This window comes from Hylobates moloch, unplaced genomic scaffold, assembly GCF_009828535.3.
Source record: "Hylobates moloch isolate HMO894 unplaced genomic scaffold, HMol_V3 SCAFFOLD_7, whole genome shotgun sequence".
Taxonomy (NCBI): Eukaryota; Metazoa; Chordata; class Mammalia; order Primates; family Hylobatidae; genus Hylobates; species Hylobates moloch.
In genome coordinates this window covers 128,083,579-128,102,156 of record NW_026652282.1, presented here as the reverse complement: position 1 = coordinate 128,102,156, position 18,578 = coordinate 128,083,579, and the positions used below count along the sequence as shown (strand labels likewise).

Sequence of the window (18,578 nt, the reverse complement as noted above, 5' to 3'; positions counted from 1 at the left end):
GACAAAATAATATTTTTAAATGGAGTTTTGTAAAGTGGAGTACATCAGCACTTCAATATAACAATTTAAGGTCAGAGGCTGATTATGCTTGGCGTTGGAGTAGAACATTCTGTATATACAATTTGCAATGTATGTCGCAATACTATTTAGTGCATTATTTATTTCTAAGTAATGCATAAGCATAATATTTCTTAAGAAAATATTCTTCCACTGATTCTTTATTGTGCCATTTATTGCATGACTGTGAAGTTAAGTCCTAGGGCAAAATAAGTAGGAACCATCCTGAAAAATGATGGGATTAAAGTCTTCATTGTATTTTCCATAAAAATCTAATTAACAGTAATCTTGAAAAGTTGAAAATATCCTACTGTAGCACACTCCATTAGGCATTTACATTTGTCATGGAGTTCTGCTGCAAAGACATGAGTTTATTCTTGGATACATATGTATGCATATATCTATGTTTATATAGAGAGATATCTATATTTATATAGATATCTATATCTATGTCTATGTGCATTTTTAGATATGCTCTTCACCATAGGTAGACGGATAGCAGTTAAAATATGACTTCAGCTGACAGTACTAGCATCATGGGGAAAATCGGAATAAAGAGAGAGAAGACTTTGTGACACCCTACACTTCTTGTTTTCCACAGAAATAATTCATCCAGGAGAGCAAATAGAAGAAAGGAAGAAAAACTATTTCCTCCTCCACTTTCCCCACTGCCAGAGGACCCTCCACGCCGCAGAAATGTCAGTGGCAATAATGGTCCCTTTGGTCAAGACAAAAACATCGCCATGACTGGACAAATCACATCTACCAAACCTAAGAGAACTGAAGGCAAATTCTGTGCTACTTTCAAAGGGATATCGGTAAATGTAAGCATCTTGGAAGAAATATTATAATTGTCAGGTAGAAACAAATTAACGCAGCTCATCTAACTTGATCATTTGGGGATGTTGCAGGAGGAAGGGAGGAAGATGCAGAGAAGAAATATGAGAGGCCTGTGTATACAAATACACAAACTCTCCATTATTTCTCTTTGTATAGTGCCTAGTATATTGTCACAAATAATTAGGGATTATAAATGATACAGATGTTATAATGACAATGATAATGCTTAAAAGAATCTGCAAAGTCATTTCCACAAGGGCTAAAATCTACTGGGGAAACATGATAAATATATTAATATTTGCTCCTAGAAATATATCATCCTTCTTAGGGAAATCACTAGGCTTCTCTGATAGCAGTGAGCAACCAGTGCCTCTTCTTGGGCCATTCTTTCTATTAATGATTTGAAATCTAGGAGACTTTGTGGCATAATTTTTGCCTTAGTCTGTGAGTTAAGATACTTAACTCTTAACTTGTATAGTGCTAGCACTGCAACAAATTTGCTCTATGACTCTGGGCCAATCATGAAACATCTCTGAGATAATAAAATGAGTGGATTTGACTAGATGATCTATAAAGCTTCTAGCTCCAAAAACGTTTGCAATTTTGTGCTCGCAGAGTCTTCTCTATTCCGTTTAGGCATGAAGTCCTGTTTATTAACTCAACGGGTGAGTGAGTGTGGAGAGATGACATTTTTATATAACTTACATGATCACGGCTGAATTCAGCCATTTCCAGTCAGATGTGCCAGGACTGACATAAATGCCATGTGTGGTGGATGTAATGTTTTGGGGTTCTTGCCACACATATCTTGGCCATAGAGACAAATGACACTGTCTTGGGCTGGCCTAACTGTTTGGTCTAGGCCAATCTGGCTGTGGCAGTGGAGACACAAAGCTGGCTTACAAGTTTTTTATGGCTCTGTTTCCTTTAAAATGTTTGGGTTGAAAAAAAATCCTCATTTTCTTCGTATCCATCATAACAATTTGTAGATGCATAGGTTCTCAGCACATTTATATCAGTGAGATCTAGGTGGTAATAATTATTTTGTATTCAGAAGGTCCAGGATGAAGTGTAAAAGATCCATATAAATATAAGAAATACATTTCACATTTGGCTTTTATCTTTAAAGTGACCCTGTTGACTATGGCAAGTGTCCGTGCATACGTGCATGCATGCACTCAGCAAACACTGAGGGCACTGGGCTGTGGGGTGGAGGGATAGTATCATAAATCAGAGATGGCTCCAGTGCTCAAAGAGCTCTCAGTCTAAAGTGAGCAATGAGACACGTGCTCAAAGGACTAGAATATAAAATAGCTGGTGATTGGTGTCTTAGGGCAGGGATAGAGACAGGTCTCTGAATGGTCCAAGGAGGATTAAAGCACTTCTGGCTGTAGGCATAAGGTAGTTTTCCTGGTGGAGGAGGCATTTCCTGAGTTGATTCTTAATAGATGAGTAGGGTTTAAAAATGAAGGGAAGTGGATGAAGAAAATGTGGTCTATCCACACAGTGGAAAAGGAAGGAAATCCTGTCATATGCTACAACATGGATGAACCTTTAAGACATTATGCTAAGTGAAATAAGCCAGACACCAAAGGCCAAGACCATATGATTCCATTGACATGAGGTCCCTAGAGTAGTTAAATTCATAGAGACAGACAGTAGAATGGGGGTTGCAAGGGTCTAAGGCAAAGGGTAAATGGGGAGATACTGTTTAATGGGTACAGAGTTTCAGTTTTGCAAGATGAAAAGAGTTCTGGAGATTGGTTGCACAACAATGTGAGTATACTTAACATGACTGAACTGTACACTTAAGAATGGTTAAGATGATAAATTTTATTATATCTGTGTTTTACCACAATTATAAAAATTTCAAAATGCAATAAAAATAATAAGTTGAATAAATTATCACAAGGTGGTAAAAAAAGAAACAAATGAATGGAAGGCTTTTTGAAATCTAAAACTTCACATGTATCAAATCAGGAAAGTGAAAAAAGCAGGGACATGTTCAGTTCAGTTGAAACTAAGGTTCATGGAAGGGAACAGTCAGAGATTGGGCAGAAAGCTGCAGCCAAATCAGGTAGGGCCTTGAATGCCAGCAAAGGAGCTTCAGCTTTGAGTGTGCATTTGAGTGCAGGGCAGGGAGATGCCAGGAACTTTGTTCAGGAAGCTCAAGCTAGCAGACAGCAGATTGAGGGTGGAGGGAGAAGCTAGCTCAAGGGCTGGAAGTCCAGTCAGGAGACTCTTTGTTAGTCTCAGTGAGAAGCCATGAGGGCCTGCATTTTGAGGCTTTGAGGGAGAAAGGGACAAATTCAAGAGATGTTGGGGAGATACAATTAATAGGAGTAATTAACTGCAATTAACTGGTAATGTTGAGGGAGAAAAATTAAAGATGAAATAGAGCAATGGTTTTCAAAAAGAGTTCTAGGAGCATTATCATTTTTCAAAGCGAAGTAATTTTCAGAACTTCAATATATAAAGCTGATTAAAGCAGAGCAGCTCAAATGGAAGGAAAGGTGGGGAGTCTCTACCTTGCCAGTTTCGATGCCGCTAACCCAGATACTACTGCAGTTCCCTGTGTCACTGTACCAAAGTCAGTTTGGAAACTCTTTATTGACACGGAGAAATTCAGCTTTGATGACAGGGAAGACCATCCTACCATTAACAGAAAGAGGAAACTGGTTTCATTAGTGATTTGATTTGCCAAAAATTTGAGGTGCTAATGGCCATGTTGGTAGAATTGTCCTAAGATGGTCACTGTAGGCTGGAGCTTTGGAGATTGGGTAAGATTGAGGTTTCCATTTGGGTGTTACCTACTTATTGTTGAATCTGTGCCAACAACACACAAGATTGACAGATCATATCAGGAAAGAAGAGAACTGCGGAGTGAACTTTGGGGAACACCAACCTTAGAGAGATACCAATTCAGAAGAGCAGAAGGAAGAGGAGGCACCATGGGAAGTATGGTCAGAGAGAGAACAGTCAGGAAAGTCCCACAGTTGCTGGGGGCGGGAGGGCAGAGTCAGCCACTTGAACACGGCAGTAGTCTTGTGATACCACACTGTCACATAATTACAAATCTTACCACCTCCTTTCTCCATCCTCTCTATAGCAATGACAGTTCAAAGCAAAGCCCTTGTAAATATCTTACCCATTTGATTTTGGACCTGGTAGAAATGAGGCTTCACCATCCCAAGATTTCAAAACAAAATGGAGACACACTCACATTTCACTTAGCTAGAAACCAATCAAGCCTCACATGAACAAAAGGGCTGCTTCAACCTCAGTTCAGCCAGGGCAGGGATGATTAGAGTACAGTTTCCTGGTATTTTGCTGGACCATATCTGGTATTTTGCAGAGTGACCTGAGTACGTTACTTACCCTAGAGAAAGCTTCTGGGTTGGTTCCCTTATCAAAAATATCCACATCGGGGTTAAGGGATTTATTTGATATCTCTATCTCTCCCTCTCTTTGTCCACGCATCTCTTCCTTTCTCCCTCCGTCCTCCTCTCTCCTCTCTATATTCTTCCTTCCCTTTCCCCTCACATTTACCACTGGATTTAGACCTTTGCCTTGGCTGTCTTAATGGGACGGTGGAGCTATGTAATCACAGCACCCAATTAGCTTGATGTTTGGTGTCATCATAGAACAAAAGCTGGTGATTCATGGCATTCATAAAATATCCAGGGTCACCTATTTATCCTCAAGCTGTGTGCATTGTTTTCTTTCTTTCTTTCTTTCTTTTTTTTTTTTTTTTTTTTTTTTTTGCCTTCTTTCGTAAGGTGCTTGACATTCAAAGCATTTATGACAAGATGTTTTAAAAAGCTGGACCTAATGGAAACTATTTGTCCTTCTTTTTCCCAGGAGGGAGACACTCCAAAAAAGGCATCCTCTGCCACCATCACTGTCACCAATACCGCTATTGCCACTGCTACTGTCACTGCTACTGCCATTGTCACCACCACTGTCACAGCTACTGCCACCGCCATGGCCACCACCACAACTACTACCACTACCATTTCCACCATCACCTCTACCATCACTACTGGCCTCATGGATAGCAGTCACCTGGAGATGACGTCCTGGGCGGCTCTGCCCCTTCTATCCAGCAGCAGCACCAATGTCCGGAGACCCAAGCTCACTTTTGATGACTCGTATGTTGTTCCAGATTATCATGGACAGTTTGGAGTAGTGAATGGGGGGTGGGGGTAGCATGGCTTTTCTAGTGCTGTGCATGTGTCACCCCAAATAAGACCTCAGCATCAAATCCTATACCCTTAGAAGTACACCCCACCCCCTGCATACACACTCACCACTCTGTCCCCACCAAGAAATGTTTTTGGCCCATTGTAATTATGCAGCAGTTACTGTTCCAAAGGCAGATTGTTTTGTCCTTTCCTATCCATGTCCTCACATATAACCAACACATAGATGTATAGCTAGGTTTTGTCTGATCTATTTGGACAACTGTAATGGTTGGGGTTGGAGGATGTGGTTATTTATCCTAATGGGCCATTATGTACTTCAGATTTCATTTACAGTATTATTTCAATGTTGGTTATGATATGAATGACAGCATTAGTCTGCCTTTTTCAAGGCATTATATGGGAATAAATTTATAGCAGAAAGGGTTTGATGATTCAGTCTTTTAATGAAAAGATGAAGCATTGGTTTCTGAAAGAGCTTGTTTTGTTTATTTAGGGTTCACAATGCTGATTATTACATGCAAGAAGCTAAGAAGCTGAAGCACAAAGCTGATGCACTGGTAGGTTTCCTTTTTCTCATTGCTTTGTTCCCATTAAGGATTTATGTTTCAAAGGAAAACAAAGAAAGCACTTTTCCAAACAAATTTTCAGTATCACAGCCCACACCTGCCTGTCAACACATTGCTGCCCTGACATAGGGAGATTTGAACTAGTGAATTACTTAGCTCTGTAATTCCCAAAGTTCTCAGGGCTTGGTTATCATGTCATTTGTTTTCCCACTGTTCTTCCTCTTACCCCAACTTCAGAAGCTCAATGGCATATACCACTGTCATTATCTTTCAAGTGAATTTAGAATGACTTATGAAACTTCCCTGGAAATGATGTGCTTTTTTGGTACCGTAAGCCAGAACTCGTGTGGGAATGTGAGAGTTGTTTAGAGCTGTCTAAATGGCCTCAACAATTGGCTTTGGGAAAACTAGGCCTGAGGAAAAACTCTGCTCCTTGCTGCATTTGATGACATGTTTTCAGAGTGAGCCCCACAGTTAGGCTGGGGCCCCAAGCAGAGAAAAGAAATGCTGTCATCTGGATTTCTCAAGATACTTTGCCCAGCTGCCTCCAAGGGTTTTAGCCACCTAGATCAGTGATAAGCTTAACATTTTGAGTTGTTTGATTTGGTTGAGGCTCCTAACAGTGGGTTTCAACCACACATCACATTGAAAGCTTTAGAATAACTCTGATGCCTAGCCCATATCCCAGACCAATGAAATAAGAATTTCTGGGACTGGGACCCAGGAATGAGAATTAAAGCTCCCCAGGAGACTCCAAAGTGCAGATATTTAAGAACCACTGTCCTAGGGAAGGCCCTAAATTCAGGCTTCTCACTTTGACCAAACCCCATTGGGTTAAAAAATAGCATCCTCAAACATTGCATTGTGTCCTGCTAGGACTTATTTGTCCCAGTGGTGTTTGATATTGGGAATGCTGTGATGAAATACCATGACTAGTGTGTGGCCAACATCAACTGTCCATGATCCTTACATCTGCCGTTCCCCTACTTTCTGTCATTTCCCTGCTGTAGTACAAATTGCTTAGTGTCTGCAGGTGACCTTTCTGTGGTGTAAATTGTTCCTTAGGAGCAATTTTCCCCTGCTCCTGCAGACAAAAATGACAAGGCAGGCTGGGTGCTAGCTCCATTGGAGATGCCAGGACAACTGTGCCTGTGACCATTGCATAGGCGATGAGAGATTTGAAAGGCACTGGATGGTAATGCTGCTGCCTCAAAGACCAAAGGTTTTCTCTACATGTCCTCAACTCTATGGCACTACAGAGCACTCAAGTGCTCCTAGGGTTTGCCCTCTGTCAAAATTGGGGTTAGGGAGCATACACATGTTCCATTGACAAGCTGTTACATGAGCTGATGAAGACTGGGATGTATATAGGAGACCATGTAAATGAAATGTTTGAAGAACTGAGAAAAATCGGTACCACAGACATATATACATATGATTATGAACTAACATCACTCTACATTCCAAGGTTGTGTTTATATGTATATCTTTCAAGGGATCACATTTGGCCTAATCCATTTAGAATATGCATTCCCAATTGGGGAGATGCTGCCCCTATGGGGGCAAAAATTGGCTTTGGAGATGGGGTGAAAAGGTCTTAGTTATTTCAATGGGGTGTGACCCTCCAAAGGGCCACAGGGCATAAAAAGAGAATAAATATATTTCTTGTATTAAAATTTCATTGGGGGTACGTGAAAAAATACAGTGATCCCTCTATATCCATAGAAGATTGGTTCCAGGACCCCCTCGGACACCAAAATCCTCAGATGCTCAAGCCTCTGATATAAAATGGCCATTTGCATATAACCTGTTCACATCCTCTAATATACATTAAATCATCTCTAGATCACTTATAGTATCTAATACAATGAAATGTTATGTTAAGAGTTGTTACACTGAATTGTTTAGGGAATGATGACAAGAAAAAGTCTGTATATGTTCAGTGCAAATGGAACCATTCATTTTTTTCTGAATATTTTTGATTTAAGATTGGTTAAATCCATGGATGCAGAACCCACTGATACAGAGGGCTGACTGTATCTTAAAAATTCCTTGGTGGGGGGGGGGGGTGATATTGAAAAAAAAAAAGGTGGCAGAACACTTAGAGGAATGATATTTTTGCTAGGCTTATGCGTATATTAGCCTGGGAGGCACCCTTATAGTTTAAGCCACTCATTTTATGGATGGGGAAACAGTCCCAGGGGTGGGGGGCATAACTTGGCTATTAATTGGCATTGTGGTCATGTAATTTTCTGTCTGGACATCAGCTACTCCTAGGGAAGAAGGGGTTTAGGCTAGGCGATCTTTACAGATCTCTCCAGCTATTGGGTTATGAATGAAAAGTCGGTTTCAGAAATCAGGATCTAAGAAAAATTTCCAAATGAGAGAGCCAGTGGAGCCAGATGACCTAAGGAAATTGTCTTGTAAGGCAAAAGAGAAAGGACCTAGTTTGCATATATGTACACAGGTTTTCACGAAATCAGCTTGAATTTGCTTGAAACCGATATTTCTCCACAGTAGCTTACAGAAAGAAAACCACAGAATTCCTGCAGCTCATAAAAGCTGAAGAACATTTATTGTAAGAAGTCATTTACATTAAGAGATTCTGCAGGACCTCTAACTAATCATTTTATAGTTGTACTTAATCCTTTGCTAGAGACAGCTACTCTGGCATTTTGAGAATTGAAACTTTCACAGTTGCATAGAAAATATTTTGATAAAAGTTATACAAGAAAATTAAAATAGCTAAATCTGCATTATATTCCTTCTTTTACATAAAATACCATATTAGTGGAATTCTTACATCCTGCTATCAAAAATTGAAAATGTTAAATCCTGTTATAAAATGCTCACTATAAAAGTGTCATATATAATATTCATTACACATAAAAAAGAAATCAGTATGTCTAAGTCAGTTTAATCATGACCATTATCAGGGCTGAAACCTTTGCAATAAAATTTTACTAAACTAAAATATTTAGTAATACTATATTTTTTGACTTTTTGACACAGTATTTCAAACTATCATTTACAAGGAAAGTGATGTGATTATTGTCAGCAGTCACACTACAGCTTCCCATTTTTCATGACAATAGCATCAATTTGTTAATCTTCTCCTGAGAGTGAAGTTGATGTGCTCACAGAGTTCTAAAGCAAAAATGCATGTGTTCATTGTCCATGAGACTTATAAAAAGCAGCCCTTAGTTGCAAGTACTGTCTATAGGACACTACAATGAGCAGATAGTTTAGTAAATTTCATGAATAGAAACTAGTTGAAGCAATGATTTGGATTCAGGTCCACCAAAAAGATAGCAATAACAGCAACAACAATGCCACAAACCACATACGATACCCTGCCTGCATTTTTCTCTTCTCAACTAGCCTTGGTGTCATGATGATAGAACCTTAAGCCAGTAACTTCATTGTTAAGACCAATTCATACATTGTCTTCTGTATCAGGGTTTCTTAGCCTGGGCACTGCTGACATTTTGGGCCAGTTCATTCTCTATTGTGGGAGCTATTTTGGGCATTGCAGAAGTTTATAAGCATTTCTGGCCCCTGTTCACCAGATGCCCTCTCTCCCCAGGGGTGACAACTGAAAGTGTCTCCAGACATTGCCAAATGTTCCCTGTGGGAAGGGGGCAAAACTACCCCCCAGTTTCAAACCACTCTTTTATATGAAGGAGAAAACAGAGAGTATTATCTTGACGAGTCATCTTCCTGTTTCAGTTCGAGAAATTTGGCAAAGCTGTGAATTATGCTGATGCTGCCCTCTCCTTCACTGAATGTGGCAATGCCATGGAACGCGACCCTCTGGAAGCAAAGTCCCCATACACCATGTACTCTGAGACTGTGGAGCTCCTCAGGTGAGTGGCCTTTCTGCAATCATCTTCCTACACTCATTTCAGCTAGAATTAGAAGCTATGTTTTAAAAAATATATCATTTCCACTTATTAATAATTTGTCCAAGCCATCCTCTTAGAAGTCATCATAATTAGTTCTTGCCATTTTATTAATATCATGGAAAATTTATAATTGATGGACGCTGATTTTATAAATTATCCCCTCCAGAAGTTATAATGTGAGTGTTATAATTTTCAATATTCGTAACATTAAAATGGAAATGTAGTGGGTAGAAATAAGTATAATCATTTTACCATTTAGCATTGACTTGTCTTTTCAAAGGTGCAGTTTTATAATTCAAAAAAATGGTGCTCTCAGGATTTCTATTACAAACCATGTTTTCTAAAAATTTTTATCTTGGTTATTAAAAAGGGAGGGGCACTGTTCCCACTCAGAGTTGGTGTTTAAGGCTGCAGGTGTGGAGTAGACGTTCCATGCATCTGGAATTAGGGAAATAGATGAGGTGCTAGTAGGGGCTGGCGGTACAGATGAGAGGATGAGAATAAGAGAGGGGATATTAACTGCACACATTATTGGTTTCATTTACATTTTAAATGAAATTTTCTGGCTGTTGGTCTTGGTGGTGTAGAAATTCTGTGTTATCAAAAAATTCATAGAAGAAGAGGAAGAAGAGGTAGAAGAAGAAATAATCCATTCTGGTGTTATCCAGTGATTTTTAGATATTTGTACAATAATTTAATCCACCCCTGAATAGTGGATAAGCACCATCGTTCACTAGATGGACTAAATAATCACTTTTGATTGATTGAATAAGCAGTTTTTTACCTGAAAAGTCCTATGTCCAGTCCCATCTGGCTTGATTAATCAATAATGCCAGGACTGGTTTATACTATCTTGCTTGTACCTGCATTAACTGTTACAAATCTGAGGATATTTGTACCTAAATCTTCAGACAAACATTGGACAGATTTAGTGTGCATATTTTCCCAGTGACACATTCCAAAAGATAAAAAGAACTATTTTCTTTAAAGCAACTCTGCTCACATAGAATCAGAAGTTTAGTTAGAGCCACAAAAGTAGGGTGATTATAAGGGCAGCTCTAGCCTTGCCTGCTGAGCCAATCAGCCATCTTTCTCTTTGCACTGCTCTGAAATGTAGGCACTGAGAAAAGTGTCAAGTATTTCTCCTTGACTTATTTTATATACTGTGAAAAGCACCACCACCATTCTGTAGCTTTCAAGGAGAAATTGAATGCTCAAACTACCTGTGATTTTCAAAGATACACAAGATGAACATACTGGCAAAAATTATAAGGATTCAAAACTGAAGGGAAACATTAGTGAACAAACACAGGGACAATTCATGCTCTCTATTCATTCAAAAATGCAAATTAAAACAAGGCACTTTTTAAATTAACAAGAAAACGTAACAATGTTAATATCTAGCACTAAAAACTACAGCAAAAAAAGGCCTAGCAGTGAACGAGCCCTCTCCTATGCAGCTGATGGGAATGGAAATTGATTATTGTAAATTGAGGGAAATTTGGCATTGTGTAGGGAAAGCCATACAAATGAGTATTCATATCTTTTGATCCAGTACTTTAACTGTGGAAATCTGAGTTTTCTCTCCTGAAGAAAACAATTGTAAAGACTAGAACAAGTAATAGGTATGGTGTTCAATTTGACATTATATATAATAGCACACAATTGGAAGCACACCAAATAATAATAGAAAAGTAATTACATAGTAGGACACTCAACAGAATACTTTGCAGCGATTGAAATACAACAATGACAGAGACTATGTAGCCACACAAAATATATTTATAATATGATGTTAAAATAAAATCAAGCTGCAGAATAACATGCACACTACAATTATGATCATGAAAAGTTTGTATATGCATCTGAACCAAACTGGAAGGGAAATTAAATCATAGCTGTAATAAGTGAGTGAGATTATGGGTGTTTTCCCTCTCTGCATATGCTTCTTTCTTATTTTCTTTTAAGAAAACACATGCTGTCTTAAAAATATGAAAGTAAAATACAAATTTCATTTTATGGTAAAAGTGCAATGTGAATCATTAAGTAATTTTCTTTTAATTATTCACAAAAATGTTATTTAGGGAAAAAACATGATTTATGTTTTACTATATGCTATTTCACTTCCCATAGAAGTTTATTTCAATGAAATCTGAAAGTCAGTGGAGAATTTACGAGCATTCACTTTAAAGTCAGTGTTTTTAAACTTTATTTTGAGGTAATTGTAGTTGCACATGCAGTTGTAAGAACTAATACAGAGAGTTCCTGTGTACCCTTCACCCAGTCTCCCCCAATGGGAACATCTTGCTTAACTATATTACAGTATCACAGCCTGAACATTGACGTTGAAACACTCCAAAGACTTCATTCAGATTTCATCAGTTTTGTTTTGTTCCCAACCTCACCATTTTTGCATGTACCCATTTATGTCTTCTCTATGTTTTACTTTTTTTATCCTTTCTGTAAATTACATGTGTGTATAATTTTTTTTAATGAGAGGAATTTCAGTTGGGAATAACATGAGTTAAAGCAACTAGGTCTTCTGGTCCATTTAAGCAATTGAAACTCCACTATCAAGTCACTTCAAATGTGGTTGCAATTAGAGGGTGAGTGTAATGTGAACATAGTTTTTAGTAGTGCAATATCATGTTGAAGAAATTTTTATTACTTTCTCCCCGACAGTATGCTGGCTACAGAGAGAGAGCCCCATTTTCTTCATTCAAGTAATTATAGTTGCTCTGAGCTCTGGGAATCTGCAATAGAAATGTATTTGTGAAAACAAGTGGGGCATCACAATGACTTGACATTTCAGTGATCCAACTGTCAAAGAAAGCTAGATTTATTACATGATAAAAATTCCTTTGCTTAATATTGCAACAAAAGAAGGGACCCACATTAAATGTACAAGTGCCTTTCCTGGAAAATGTTCACTCAACAGAAATAGAGCAATAACCAGGGGAGCAAGGCGGCTAGAATGCTGAGGAGGCCGAGTCTTAGGGGGTGAGCCTAGGCTCCCCAGTGTTCTGCGGGGGAAGGTTGCTGAAAGCGAGGAGTCAGGCATGCCAGCTCAGTGGCCCTGCAGGCTTTCCGTCGCCTTCTTATAAATGAGAACTTTCAACTTCCTTCTGCCACACTGAACTCCATTACTAATTCTACTACAAGTACCTGTGAAATTGCATTAAAGCTCAGACAATGATTTTATGCAATGAATTGATTTTCAAGAGTCTAAAAGCCCTGAATGGGATATACTCGGCTAGAAGGAAAAAAAATGGGAACTACTCAACCTTTTATCACCCCAGTGCAGAACAGTAACAATTAAGGAGAATAGAAAGACAAAATATACAAGCATCATAAATTCAGGGTGCTTAGACCTTAAAATGCTGTGAAATCGACCTTCCTTTAAAAAAAAAAAAAACAAAACCACTTTCAATAGGAATATATGCAAAACCTGAGCCATTAGAAAAGACCTTTTAACTGTGTGATTGAGGTCTCCCTATGCTCATGTCAGACATAGTTATATATTATTTACCTAATCTGTCATAAACTGAACTGAAACTGACATTCTTGTCCACCTCTCATTGAAAACCAGTCATATTATTTAGCTACAGTGTTCCTAGAAACAGTATTTTACCAGCATTTAGACACACACACACACATACACACACACACACACACACACAAACTCACGGTAATTCCACAGCATTGTCGTAAGGCTCATGATTTCACTGCCTTCTCCAGAGTTCAACTCTGTATTTCACATGAGTCCTCTTATGACATTTTGATCATCATTTTGTGTATGTTTTCGGGGAAGCATGCTTTTGCCCATATGCACCAGTCAGTCCTCTTGCCCAGAGCAAATGTGGGAATAACTCATTCAGGCAATCAGAATACAAATGACTTTGGGCATTTCTGAAGGGTAATACAGATTTCACTTTAGCTTTTCTTTTCTCTTCAAAGGTATGCAATGAGGCTGAAGAACTTTGCAAGTCCCTTGGCTTCGGATGGGGACAAAAAGCTAGCAGTACTATGGTGAGTCCCACGGAGGCCACAAGGAAATTGCTGAAATGTCATAGAAGGATTTGAAAACTCTAGATCAACTTAGGCTGCTTACCCCAGATCATTACTCTTGTTTTCCATTAAACTATTAAAGGATAACTAATGGATTTCTTCAGTCACTGACTAAACATTTACTCTCCTAATTTATACCCTTATCAAAATGGGATTTTAACGCTTGCCCCTTCCCTCTTTAGAATTTCTTTATTTACTTATGTTTCTCAATCTAACCATAGGAGAGTAACTGCAAATTGTGAATCAGCAGTCTTCTTAACAGTTTATAAAGTTTCACTAAGCACTGGCATTAACAGAAGCCTTTCCTCATCACCACAGCTACCGATGTTTATCACTCCTCTATTTGAGAATGTTTAAGCTGAAGAAGGACCATGCTATGAAGTACTCCAGATCACTGATGGAATATTTTAAGGTAATGCTTTTTTTGTATAATTTATAGGTACAGGATGATAAAATCACTAATAAGACATGACATGCAGGTTATCGAATGTCAAATGCTGCCAAAGGCTTAACCTCTCTCCTCCCTGCTGGCCATGGCCGTCCTACCCATCCTTAAGGGCTCAGCAAGGAGTTTATGTCTGATTTGATTCCAGGGAGAGAAGGCACGATGGTGCAATCCCCTGACTTTTTTCCAGACTCACCAAATGACCCTTGGCAGTCTCCTGGTTGCAGTGAGGAGTATGTCACCTTTTTGCTGCTCTGTGAGGTGGTCACAGCTTGTGGCTATAGGTATGGCCAGTCTTTTGTTAAATGATAGGTCAGCCCAGGAATCTCTCAGAAGCGAGAGAAGTCACTGTGGCCACCCTGGCTGTATGTGCACGTCCACACCCCTGGAAGGCCTTTGTCCACGGGGAGTCTTGGAGTGCAGTAGTTGTAATTAAAAACAACTGATTGCTTTGGTTACCAAAACAAACAAACAAAGCCATATTGTAGGGAGCTGGGGCTTTTAACTTGTAAGCACAAAAAAGACAGGCAATCTCAAAATGCAATGCCAAAATTTGAGAATAAGCCCAGGTAAAAATTGCAAACAGTAACTTCATACTAGGCCTGGTCACTGTACCCTCCAACACCAGTCATGATTTAGAGTTGGGGAGACTCAATGCTCCTTCTGTTGGGCAGGTCTAAAAAGAAAAGGACATGATTTTTTTCTTTTTTGCCAAGTGCGTGAGACCTCTTGGCTAAATCATACCAAAGTAGTTGTTTGAAATGAGCGAAATTATGGCCTTACGTGAAACATGCAGTGAGTGGAAGTGCACAGCTATTTATGAAGACACTGTGGCACAGTTGGGAAAAAGAGCATGTTCCCCAGCTATTATGTAGTATGGCCATAATGCCATAAGGCCAGTATTGATGTGGGTAAAAGGGAGTCATATACAACAGGCCCTCTTCTCTTCATATGTCTACACTCTTAACTTCTGCTTTAGAAAGTTCCTTATTGAACTTCAGTGGGCATCAGAATCCCCCAGAGGGCTTGTGAAACAAGAATGCTGTTCCCCAGCCCCCAGATATCTGATTCTGTAGGTCTGAGGCCTGGCCCAAGAATTTGTATTGCTAATAAGTTCCCTGGTGATGCTGCTGCTGCTGTTCTTGTGATCACACTTTGAGACCCACTGATGTAATATTTGCCCTCTTTGGCCTACCCTATGTAGTTTACAGGTATTGTAAAACTCCAAACAAATACTAAATAATTCATTCATCCAGGAGTGTGTTGAGCTTTCCTGAGATTAAAAACTGGAGTCTGCAGAATGCACCTTAGGTGTGGGTCTACAAAGCCCCAGAGAAGTATTCCGTTCTCACTGGACTCCCGAAAATGCTGACTCTTTCCCTGACCCTCCTTTTGCAAAGGGGGCTGGGCTAGCAGCAAAGAGGCAGAAGATGAGCATCATTGGGGATGTAACTACCGAGAGCAGGTCTGAGTCAGGTATGAGTTGTGGCCATCTGTGCTGCTTGACCTTCCACCTGGCTAGGCCATTACAATGAGCCTGATACCTGTCCTGTAGTGGTAATGCTGAATGTCAGTTTTCCCTCTGGTCCACAAGTATGTGGTCTTGAAAATACAAGGAAGCCCATCCTTTAAACCAGCTCACTTCCGTCAGAGGAACAAAGGCATGTTTGATATTTGATTGCAGTGCATCCCTGGACCAGTCACTTTGTTAAATAGGGAAGCTCTTTAGCCATGAGGGTTTGTGTGTAAATATAGCAAATCAAGGTGATTCCTGAAAACAAACAAACAAACAAACAAATGAAAATACTGCTTGGCTCTGACACATTCTTGGATTATTAGAAATGACAGCTCACTCTGCATCCCAGGGAAAAAGTTTGCAACTGGAGCTAAAGGTGAAAAGCTTCCTTGCACTCTGAAGAGCTTGTTTTGCAGAATAAATTTCAGATGAGGATAATTAAACCACTTCTTGGAGAACCGAGTCTGATTTCACTGGGCCTTTTAGTATATAAGATCTTTCATCAAGTGACTTTCATGGTCCTGATTGGAGCCCACTAATTATCCTAACCAGCTATTTTCATCGAGTGTGCGTCGTGGTGTGCTGACGTGCACATACATCCCAGCTCCGCATCCCGAAATGCTGCAATCAATATTAATGTACTCTAAATCACACTTCCATCTGTTTCTGAATTAATAAAACACAAAATAGATGTCCTTATTTCCCTTTCTCTCTCTCTTTTAGCAAAATGCTTCAAAAGTCGCACAGATACCATCTCCATGGGTAGGCAATGGAAAGTAAGTATTTTATGAAAATTGCTTTTTCATGAAGATGAGTGATTCAATAGACCCCAAATATTTTGCATTGACAAATCAGGAGTGAAGGTCAATTCTAGAACTACAGTCATTTTGTGCATACAAAATTTCAGCCAGGCTTCGGCTAATGGCAAGACAGAAAAGTTTAAAAAGATGTGGTTCAGAGTTATTTAACTATTTGATCTTTAAGCCAAATTATAGCCATAAAAATATCTGCTAATAAGATGGCAAGCACCATGCCATTTTAGGGAGGCAGGATAAAGTTAACTCCACTGCAGTGATTTTTCAATGATTCACTCAATAATGAAAGACCAATGAAATATTCATTGATATATGGTAAGTGCTGTTTAATAAAACCAAAGGTTTTATTGTGAAAATGTGAAGGCACTTGGTCAGCCAGTTATCCAAGCCTTCATGATAATTTTTATATTAATACTAAAATGCCCTAACCTAAGATAGAAAAGCATCCACTATAATGCTGATTGGAGGCTCAGGGAACTCACCTGCGCCTGAGGCCTTATTTAGAGGAGTTCTATCTGCTTGGGACAGCTCAGTCTTAATAGCAGCGGAGTAGGGGCCCAAAAACCGTTGACCTGGTGCTGAAGCTGCGCTTGGCTTACAGGGTAAGCTAAGAGGGCCCCTTCCTCTATCTGGGCTTGTTCTTTATTGCTAAAATGAAGGGGTTGGACCCAATACCCTCGAAGGCCCACTGAAGAGATGTCTCTTATAGAGAGTGAGTTTGAATCCCAGTTCTGTGCCAGCTGTGAAGTTAGCTAACTTGCCTGAGCATCAGTTTCTCCTCTGATTCCCAAATACCCCTCACCAGCCCAAGCCCATACCCCTCAGTGATGGGAAGGGAAACTAGATGACTGTGGACATAGACCGTTTTATAACTCCAAGCTGCTTTTTCAGTTCTTCATCACTTCAAAATTCCTGCATCTCTGATCAAAATAATTTCTTCAAGAATAAAACAGTCTCTACTGCCACTTTATAAATATCTAGAAAACATACTCCAAAAGCAATGGGACAATGAACTCTACTTTGAAATCATAAAAACGTTCAGTGCGAGGGAACAGATCCATTGAAAACTACACATTAACTCAATTACTGCACTGAAAGGAAGCACTGTTTAAAATGTTGAATTCGGTCTTGCTCTTATATTGACGAACAGAAGGGAAAGAGTGCTTCTCTCTTAAGAGAAAAAATAAGTTCAGAAAATAAAAATAACCAGAGAAGGCCCGGCTCTGTTTTCTGTGAGCACAGAGTAAAGTAAGGGCAAGGGCAGGTAAGCAGCTATTAAAGAATCACTGGGGAAAAAAGAGTTTTTGTAAAAAAAATTCTGAAACGAAAGAACTCAAGCACAACCTAAGCTTGGGAAGTTGCATGAAAAGCCTCCTGAAATGATTTTTAAGCAGATTTTGCATGAAGAAAGCACATTCCCTTTGGCAGGCCACAGAGCTTTTGATTGAGGCAACTCAAAACAGTCACTCAGGGGTTATGTCTCGTTCATTCAGCAAATGCTTTGCGTGCATCTGCAGCACGATGGGCTGGGGACAGAAAGCTGAATTTGATATGGTCCCTGCACTCCAGAAGCACACAGTCCAGTGAAAGGAGGTGACAGGTATGAACAAGGTGCTGTGGAAGCCTAGGAGAAGGAGCTTGGGCCTCCCTGCGTGACCAGGAAGGGCTTCTTGTCTGTAAGCAAGATTATGGCCTTGTTTCTGTGTGAATGAGGGTGGTGTCCCCCATGGAGGGTTCTCACAGCACCTTCCAGGAGCAGCACCCTCTGACTTCAAACCCTCCTAGGCTGGCTAGCAATTGGGGAAGTCAGCTGCCTAGAGGTGGTTAAGGACTCTGCAGGAAATTATATGGAGAGATGAGCAGAGGGTTAAGAACAGACATTCAGGAACTGCTTCCATGGAAGCTGGGGAAAGAAAGTGCAAAGAAGCAATTGGAAGAAGCAGCAGAAAAATCTGCTGAGTTTACAGCAGGGGCCAGGAAACTTTTTATTTAAAGCACCAGACACTATATATTTTGGACTTTGTGCTAAGAGGTGAAACCAAGGCTACTATGTAGAAAAATATGAGAGAAATTTTCACAAAATTTTTACTGGTAAGATTCAAAATATAATAACAATTACGTATAATTTTTGAAATACAAGTCTATTGGTGAGAAGAATGTA

At 39.5% G+C, this 18,578-nt stretch overlaps 1 protein-coding gene across 1 annotated transcript in view; it reads left to right on the top strand.

The window, feature by feature from the left end:
- The window catches only part of AFF2 (ALF transcription elongation factor 2), a 486,418-nt gene that overhangs the window by 446,494 nt on the left and 21,346 nt on the right, over positions 1-18,578 (top strand). The window contains exons 14-21 of the mRNA XM_058441365.1: positions 659-881; positions 4,759-5,048; positions 5,596-5,659; positions 9,398-9,534; positions 13,531-13,602; positions 13,960-14,053; positions 16,326-16,378; positions 17,077-17,129. Of these exons, the coding sequence (XP_058297348.1) occupies positions 659-881; positions 4,759-5,048; positions 5,596-5,659; positions 9,398-9,534; positions 13,531-13,602; positions 13,960-14,053; positions 16,326-16,378; positions 17,077-17,129 (986 nt within the window). The remainder of the gene's footprint in view (positions 1-658; positions 882-4,758; positions 5,049-5,595; positions 5,660-9,397; positions 9,535-13,530; positions 13,603-13,959; positions 14,054-16,325; positions 16,379-17,076; positions 17,130-18,578) is intronic.